At 45.4% G+C, this 8,032-nt stretch overlaps 1 protein-coding gene across 9 annotated transcripts in view; it reads right to left on the bottom strand.

Moving 5' to 3' along the window:
• St5 (suppression of tumorigenicity 5) overlaps positions 1-8,032 on the bottom strand; it is a 155,822-nt gene that overhangs the window by 22,520 nt on the left and 125,270 nt on the right. For all 9 annotated transcript variants that reach the window (XM_029536900.1, XM_029536896.1, XM_029536906.1 and 6 more), the window contains one exon: positions 7,489-7,625. In XM_029536900.1, the coding sequence (XP_029392760.1) occupies positions 7,489-7,625 (137 nt within the window). The remainder of the gene's footprint in view (positions 1-7,488; positions 7,626-8,032) is intronic.

The raw sequence follows: 8,032 nt of genomic DNA on the forward strand, positions 1-8,032 counted from the left end.
TCCTGTCCTAAGTTACACCTTCCTGTGACATCCTCTCCCATGAGGATCCTTCCTTCCTTTCTTTCTTTCTTCCTTCCTTCCTTCCTTCCTTCCTTCCTTCCTTCCTTCCTTCCTTCCTTCCTTCCTTCCTTCCTNCTTCCTTCCTTCCTTCCTTCCTTCCTTCCTTCCTTCCTTCCTTCCTTCCTTCCTTCCTTCCTTCCTTCCTTCCATGTAAGTACACTGTTGCTCTCTTCAGACACAGAAGAGGGCATCAGATCTCATTACAGATGGCTGTGAGCCACCATCATGTGGTTGCTGGGATTGAACTCAGGACCTTTGAAAGAACAGTCAGTGTTCTTAACCTCCGAGCCATCTCGCCAGCCCTGGTGAGACTTTCCTAACACACAGTAAAACCAGGGAGTCACGTTGCTCCATCAGTCTAAGCTTAACCCCAGCAGTGAGATCAGGGTGGTGACAAGGTCAGGGACTCCTTACCAATACAGCCCTCACTTCCCCTCGGTTGTCTTTCTGTAGTCTTGCCCTAGACTCAATGCTACTGTTTGGGACCTCTGTGGCAGATAGCATGCCCAGGGAAGGATTTGCTCCTACAGCGTGAACAGGACTGAGCTTGGGCAAATGCGGAGCCTCGTGCCTACCCTGCAGATGCCTGCATGTATCTTACCTCTCCTCCTAACAGACTGGAAAAGGAGGCTGGTGGGATTGCAACTCACTTAACAGGGTACAGAAGAAAATGCAAGCCTAGCATGCTTAGCGATTGCTCATGAAGCTGAGGATCTCCTAAACTGTAGCATCTATTTATTAAATAAGAAACCACAATGACTTTAGGAAATGCCTTTGTGGAGGTGGGGGAGTGAGGATACAGACTGCAGCAGGAGCAACACAAATCTCTGTAAACTCATGAGTCAAGGATGAGTCAAGAAAAGAGCGGGGGTTGGATTAAGTGATTCCCAACACAACACGCTCCGCAGCAATGGAGCAGAGCTTTTCCTGGAACTGCCATGCCATTAAAATGACTCTTCTCCATCCCAGGGCCCTGACTAAGTAAAGTTGGCTCAAACCCAGCATCCCCTGCACAGTTTTCCAGCCCCCTTCACATGAGGTATATTTCTGGAGGGAGTGGGTGGATCTCTACTTCTTGGTCCCTACCTAACAAGTATCTTACAAGGTTGAGAGGTGAAGGGGATGCAAAGTAGAAGAATGCTAGGACATAATTATTCTTCTGCTCTGTAAAATAGGACCTGTATATTACTTTCCAGATTGGGGCTAGAGAAGTATTTGTTATATTTATTTCACACTCATTCAAATTGCCTTGGACTAAGTGATTGGCCTGAATCCTCATCTCCAACCTATAAGAAGATCATTTCAATCCCTTTTCATCAGAGTTTCTTGAAGAGGTCAACATTTTGGGTTGATGAGCTGACCTGACCATTTATAGGACATTTCCCACAATTCTGGCTTTTTTTTTGGGGGGGGGGGGTTCGAGACAGGGTTTCTCTGTATAGCCCTGGCTGTCCTGGAACTCACTCTGTAGACCAGGCTGGCCTCAAACTCAGAAATCCGCCTGTCTCTGCCTCCCAAGTGCTGGGATTAAAGGCGTGCGCCACCACCTCCCAGCCTGGCTTTTCAATACTAGCCTGACATTACTCTCCCTTGGTTACAACCAAAAATGCTTCTGCATTATCAAATGCCCCCTCGGATGGGGAGGAAAGACGGAAGAAAAGAAGAAGAAAGGGGACAGAAGGAAGATGGGCACAGCAAAGAGGTGAATGGAACTGCTGCTCCCTGACTCCTGTATCCGACACTTCCTAATAGTGTCTGAGGGCCATGCTGTGAGTTCTAAGTCTATTTTTTCCTTTATCCTCTTCTCTTTTTCCTTCTTTCCTCAGAATCAGAGCTTTGATAATTGACATAGACTCTAAAGCTGTAAGTAGAAAGTGTAAGATGAATTCCAGAGAAGCGGCAGAAGCAAAGCATGTTGATGACAGCCTTGGGAAGGGCAGCTGGAAGGCACCAACTTGTGTATGCCAGAACTGCCTCTGTGGGACGGACAGACGGACGGACGGCCTTGAGGACCGGCTCTTCCTGCCCAGCCCTAGTGCCCGCTTCTCTCTCCTCTAATCTAAGGGACCCACTAACTGCCATGCTTCCCAGCCTAAGATGACCTCTGATCAGTCCAACTCCAGATCCTGTCTGCTCCTGGGGACTCCAATCATCTCTGCAGGAGGAAAGATGCCCAGGAGTATGGATGGGCAAAGAGCAAAAAGATGGTGAGTACTAGAGCCAATAAACTGAATTTGCCAAGAAATAAACTGAGAGTGCGACACAGTGCTAGAGCACTCCACAGTGAAAGCTGGGGAGGCCAGAGCTGAAGGGAGAGGTAAGGTGACAATTTGCCAGGTACTTTTGTGAGACTGGGATTTAGACAGACTGCATACCTTTCCCTTGCAACCCTGCCCATATGGTTTCCTCAGAACAGTCTGCACAGCATTAGAGGGTGAGAGAGTGGTAAGCCAAGGATGTCTCTGTGCAGCCCCATCTCATCAAGCTTGGCTTGGGAAACCAAGGGTCTCAACCTTTCCCAGCTTTGCTGACAAGATAAGGGCCAATCATGTCTGCTTTGCATTCTTCTGTTTTTTTATTTATTTATTTTTTATTTTTTTATTTCTTTGGAGACAGCGTTTTTTCTGTGTAGCCCTGGCTGTCCTGGAACTCACTCTGTAGACCAGGCTGGCCTCAAACTCAGAAATCCACCTGCCTCTGCCTCCCAAGTGCTGGGATTAAAGGCATGCGCCACCACTGCCTGGCTGCTTTGCACTCTTCTGAAAGAGGTTTTTCAGAGCCCACTCTCAGCACACTGACCCTTTTAGAAGACTCCCAGTCCATCAGGTCCTAGTCCCACCCCTTCCTACAGCTCTCTGGCTGCCACACAGGAGAACTGCCTTCTTTATTCCCCACTCATTCAATAACTAGAACAATAGTTTAGAAAGGAGTGCATCTATCCAAGGTACCCAGCACACTCCATGCTTCCTGGGCTGTACAGATAACTAAGGCCTTTGGACTCTAGCTTCCCTTCCTAGCAATCCTCTGGCTCTGATTCTCCTGGCCCTCTGTCTTTCTCACTTCTTTATACAGGAGGGAAAAGGGCCAGGCTGGGGACTGCTTCCCTTGGGGACTGCTGTTACCCTTATTTCCAACAGCCCTGGGCACCTGTCCCTAGGTCACAGCTCTTGGTTGCTTTGCTAGGTTCCTACTGGACCATCCATGCTTGTAGGTCCCCTCTGTTCCTGGCTATTACCAAGCCTAGGGGTGAATGAAAAAAATGTGAAATAGAAACCGAAAAGGCTTTCCTGGCAAGACCTGTTCTGACTTGTTTCCACTGATGTTTCTATATCCAGGAAGCTCTCACTGGACCTCAGCTAACTGATAGGAGTGGGATCAGAGCAGGAATGTAGCCCAGGCCCCCTAGTCAGGCAGATGCCACTCTACAGAATTCCTTAGCCAGCTGCTTCCTAAGGTATATTTTCATTGTCAGGCTCAATTCAGCTGCCTCCATAGAACAGCAGCATCTTCTAAGTCAGCAAGTAAACATTAACAGCTTTAGAAAGCGGCAAGGCAACAACGTTCTCTTTGAGCCTCACTACTGCACATTAGCAGGCTTTGAAATCTTAGCCTTTCTGGAGTATCCCACCCTGGACCCTTCAGGCTGCATGCCTTATACGAGCAGGAGGCCAGTAAATCCTCCCAAGTACCTTGCTCATGTTAGCCTCTGGGACAGTGGGCTACACTCTCTAACAGTTCAGGAACACCAGCCCAAAGGAATGTACCCAAGATGGAGATTTAGCATAGGTACTCTCTGCTTCCCTTATAAGATCCATCATCATAGGCCCAGAACAGAGCTTATTTTATTCCAGTTGACCTGAAGTACCACAAAGCTGGATAATCCAGTTGGAACCAGAAACAGTCTTAATCCCATAAGGCAGAGGCTGGGTAAGGTCTAGAAATCAGAGCCACTGATCAATCAATCCTAGGCAAGAAAATGAAAATGATCTTCAAAGCTGAACAACAAGAGAGCTCTGGAAGTCTTTAAGAGTTCATTTTTTTTTTTTGAACTACACTGTAGCTGTCTTCAGACAGCCCAGAAGAGGGCATCACATCCCATTACAGATGGTTGTGAGCCACCATGTGGCTCCTGGGATTTGAACTCAGGACCTTTGGAAGAGCAGCCAATGCTCTTAACTGCTGGGCCATCTCGCCAGCCCAAGAGTTCATATTCTTGAATCTCTGAAGCAAGTAAAGGGAAAGCCAACCGGAACCTAACACAACTACCCTCCCTTGTATTTTTTCTTCTAGCCTCTCTGGTTAGGTCATACGATTCAGACTGAACTTCTGTGGAAGATACAAAGCAAACAATACACCGAGACATTGTCCTAACAGACTCTCAAAGCTACCTCCACCCCAATTTGCAAACCACAAGCTCCCAAATCAGTGCCTGCTCACTGTCTTACCCCTGCCTTCTTCCGAGGACCCAGGAATCCAAACGTTAGGTGAGTGATTAGGAAGATGCCCAACCCCTACTTTACCATGTGTAGCACTTCCCCCTACTTTCACCTCACCCATCCAAGAAGCAACCAAGCTTCTCTCATATTTCTTGTCTCTTCATATAATATTCCAAAGTAGAAAAAGAGTCACCTTAACACATGAGAGGCAGACACCCTTCCTTCCTAAGGAGGCCCAGGAAATAGCTCTGTGCCAGGATAGCGCCTCTAGAAAATTCTCCAAATAGAGTACTGAACCATAAACTGGTGTGTGTGTGTGTGGGGGGGGGGGGGCTCTTGTCTCCTGGTAATTCAGTTGCTATAAAAATATATCTACCCCTGGAATCCTTGGACAGCACAGAAAGGTCTCCTAAGCCTTGTAAGAAAACAGTAATGATTACAACTCTTCCTTCCAGTTGTGTTACCAGGATAATAGAAAAACTACAGCTTTCTGCCATCATATTGCAGTCCTAGTGGATAGTCCCAAGAGCCCTGATATTACAATTTCTGCCAACTGGAAAAGACCCTGTAAAAGGGATAAGGCTAGAAAGATGAAGCAACAGAGCTGTCTTCTCTTCCATTCTGGGATACTGTATTTATGTGAGAAGGTAAGAAACCACAGAGCAGGCTGGATGAGTCTCTGGTAGATTAGCTGGAGATGCAAGTTGTACAAAACAGAGTGTACCCTGAAGCATCTTTCTCAACTGCTCACCTTGATTCTAGATATTTGGATCTGACCCCCACAGCTCCGTGTAAGCTCTGAATAGTGCTCTCATTTCATGAGCAGTTAGGGAAAGGCTTCTCTCCCCAGTCTCCTGTTGTCAGGGGCCTATGTTCCCACAGCCTTACTGCTGCAGTGGGCACATGCTATACGCCCCATACCTAGGACAGCAATATGTCTGTGGGTCTGAATGTGGCTACCACATACCTAAAGGCGCTAGCCCAGTAACTGGTAGAGGAAAGTACGCAGGTTAGTGAAATAGCTCAGGGGTTCAGAGCTTTTGTTGCTCTTGCAGAGAACAAGTGATGTCCTATTCAGACTTCCACAAGCACCAGGCATGCACATGGTGTGTGAAGGCAGAACATTCAGACACATAAAATAAATAAAGCTAAAAAAAATAAGGAGAAAAAAAGTAAGGAGGAAATTATGAAGAGATAGCACAGATTAAATGGGGAAGCAGATGACCCCTGCTTCATAAGGTTCTCTTAGCCTAAGAACCTGAAAAGTTCTCTCTACTGTGGCCACTATTCTCTCTCTCATGTTAAGACCATGTTCTCCTAATTCAAGGCTGGAGACAGAACAAGACGACACAAAAATGATGACAGCACAATGCATCTCCCTGCTTTGCTGATCTATTCAAAGACATATTTTGTACAGAATCAGAGGCCCCCTGAAGAAGACAGAGATAAAACTAAAATGAATATCAAGAATAGCCAGATGGTAACACATACCTATAATCCTGGTACTTGAAAGGCTGAGGCAGAAGAATTTAGAGTTCTAGGCTAACCTGAGCTGCATAGCAAAAGACTTGTTTAAAAAACAGACCAAAATACCCAAAATAAATGGAACACAGGATTGTGTACTGTATCCCTTTGTAGATTTTGAAATCAAGCCTGCTAACACAGTGCTTACTCCCTTGCTAGACAGCAACGGTAACAATACTGCTCTTCTTCAGGGCAGGAGGAATGAATGCCACCAAACTATATTCTTCAGGTGTTTATATAGAACACAGTCCTGGACGGTAAAGATAGCATCTATGGCCCACCCAGAGGCAATCTGTTTTCTGACCAGAAACTGTTTTTATAGAGCAAAGATTAAGCAGATCTACTAGAAGTCCTTGAAAAACCCAGTATCTCCTAAATGTGAGGACACAGACTCAGTGTTTGAAGCCTCTACCAAGGTCTTCTTCACAAAACCTCATGTCTTTTTCTAGAATCTATGAAACTAGGCTATACATCTGAATATCTGTGTCTTCTCAAAATTAATATCAGAAAGCCTTGTGATCTGGGAAGGAATTAGGTCAAGAAGGCAGAGTTCTCATAAAGAATTAGTGACCTCATAAATGGAATCCCATTGAACTCCCTCACCCCTTCAGCCATGTGAGGACACTGGGAAATTATAGTAACAGGTTTATATTGCATGCCAAATCTGCCAGTGTCATATTCTTAGCTCATTTAATCCTAACAATTTTTCTGAGATTTTATTTATTTGTATTTTATTTGTTTAAGTGATTGTCTGAATGCATATCCATGCACCATGTGAGTACAGTGTTCCTGGAGGCCAGAAGAAAGCATAAGATCCCCTAGGACTGAAGATATAGACAGTTGTGGGCTATTATATGATTGCTGGGAATTGAACTTGAGTCCTCTGGAAGTGTGTACAATATTCTTTTTTTTAAAGATTTATTTATTTATTATATGTAAGTACACTCTAGTGTCTTCAGACATTCCAGAGGAGGGCGTCAGATCTTGTTACGGATGGTTATGAGCCACCATGTGGTTGCTGGGATTTGAACTCTGGACCTTCGGAAGAGCACTCAGGTGCTCTTACCCACTGAGCCATCTCACCAGCCCGTGTCCAGTATTCTTAACCATTGAGCCATCTCTCCAGTCCCCCTAACAACAATCTTAAATAGTATTACTATCAGTGTTGGTGTTCATATTCTCACATTGCTATGGTTTTACAGAAAAACAGAACCCTGCAACAGTTAAGTGGTGCACAGCTAAGGAGGAGTATTTGTTAGGCTCTCAAGTCTTCCAAAAGCATAAGAAAGGAATGGTGTCATTCGTCCCTTCCTGCGGCCCCCTAGGCCCTCTAGATTTCAGCTCACTCAGGAATTACCTAAGGTGGAACCATGGTGTTCCACATGAGATGAGCCTATGAACATCTCTTCTAGTAGCTGTTCTACAGCCCCAGGGAAGGCCCGCCTCAACCACCTCCACCACTGCTTACCCACAATATCTTCATATGCATTCTCTTCTAAAGTGCTTTTGGATCCAAACTTGGGTTGACTCTCAGTACCATTCTCAGTAGGAGAAGAGGGGTACAGGGATTGGAGACTGGATGCATCCTCAAACTCGAAGGATTTTCTGTGGACAACAAGAGCAAGAGTCATTTGGCTGGACCAGATCCCTCTGTGTTGCTGAGAGTGGCCATGGGAAACAGTAAAGACCAGAGGCCCTGCTCCTTTAGCCTGTTACTGTACCCCTGAGTAAGAAAACAGAGCCTGAAGGGTCCCATGAGTGACTGTAGTGTGCTTATCCTTTATAAGACCAGTAAGAGGTAATAACTTCCACAATTTTAAAAAACATCCTGAATGGGTTAGTGAGATGTTAATCTATCTTTTCTTTTCTTTTCTTTTCTTTTCTTTTCTTTTCTTTTCTTTTTTCTTTTCTTCTTTTTTCTTTTCTTTTCTCTTTTTTCTTTTCTGTCTTTCTTTCTTTCTTTCTTTTCTCTCTCTCTCTCTCTCTCTCTCTCTCTCTCTCTCTCTCTCTCT

The sequence above is a fragment of the Mus pahari genome, chromosome 1, assembly GCF_900095145.1.
Source record: "Mus pahari chromosome 1, PAHARI_EIJ_v1.1, whole genome shotgun sequence".
NCBI classification, from domain to species: Eukaryota; Metazoa; Chordata; class Mammalia; order Rodentia; family Muridae; genus Mus; species Mus pahari.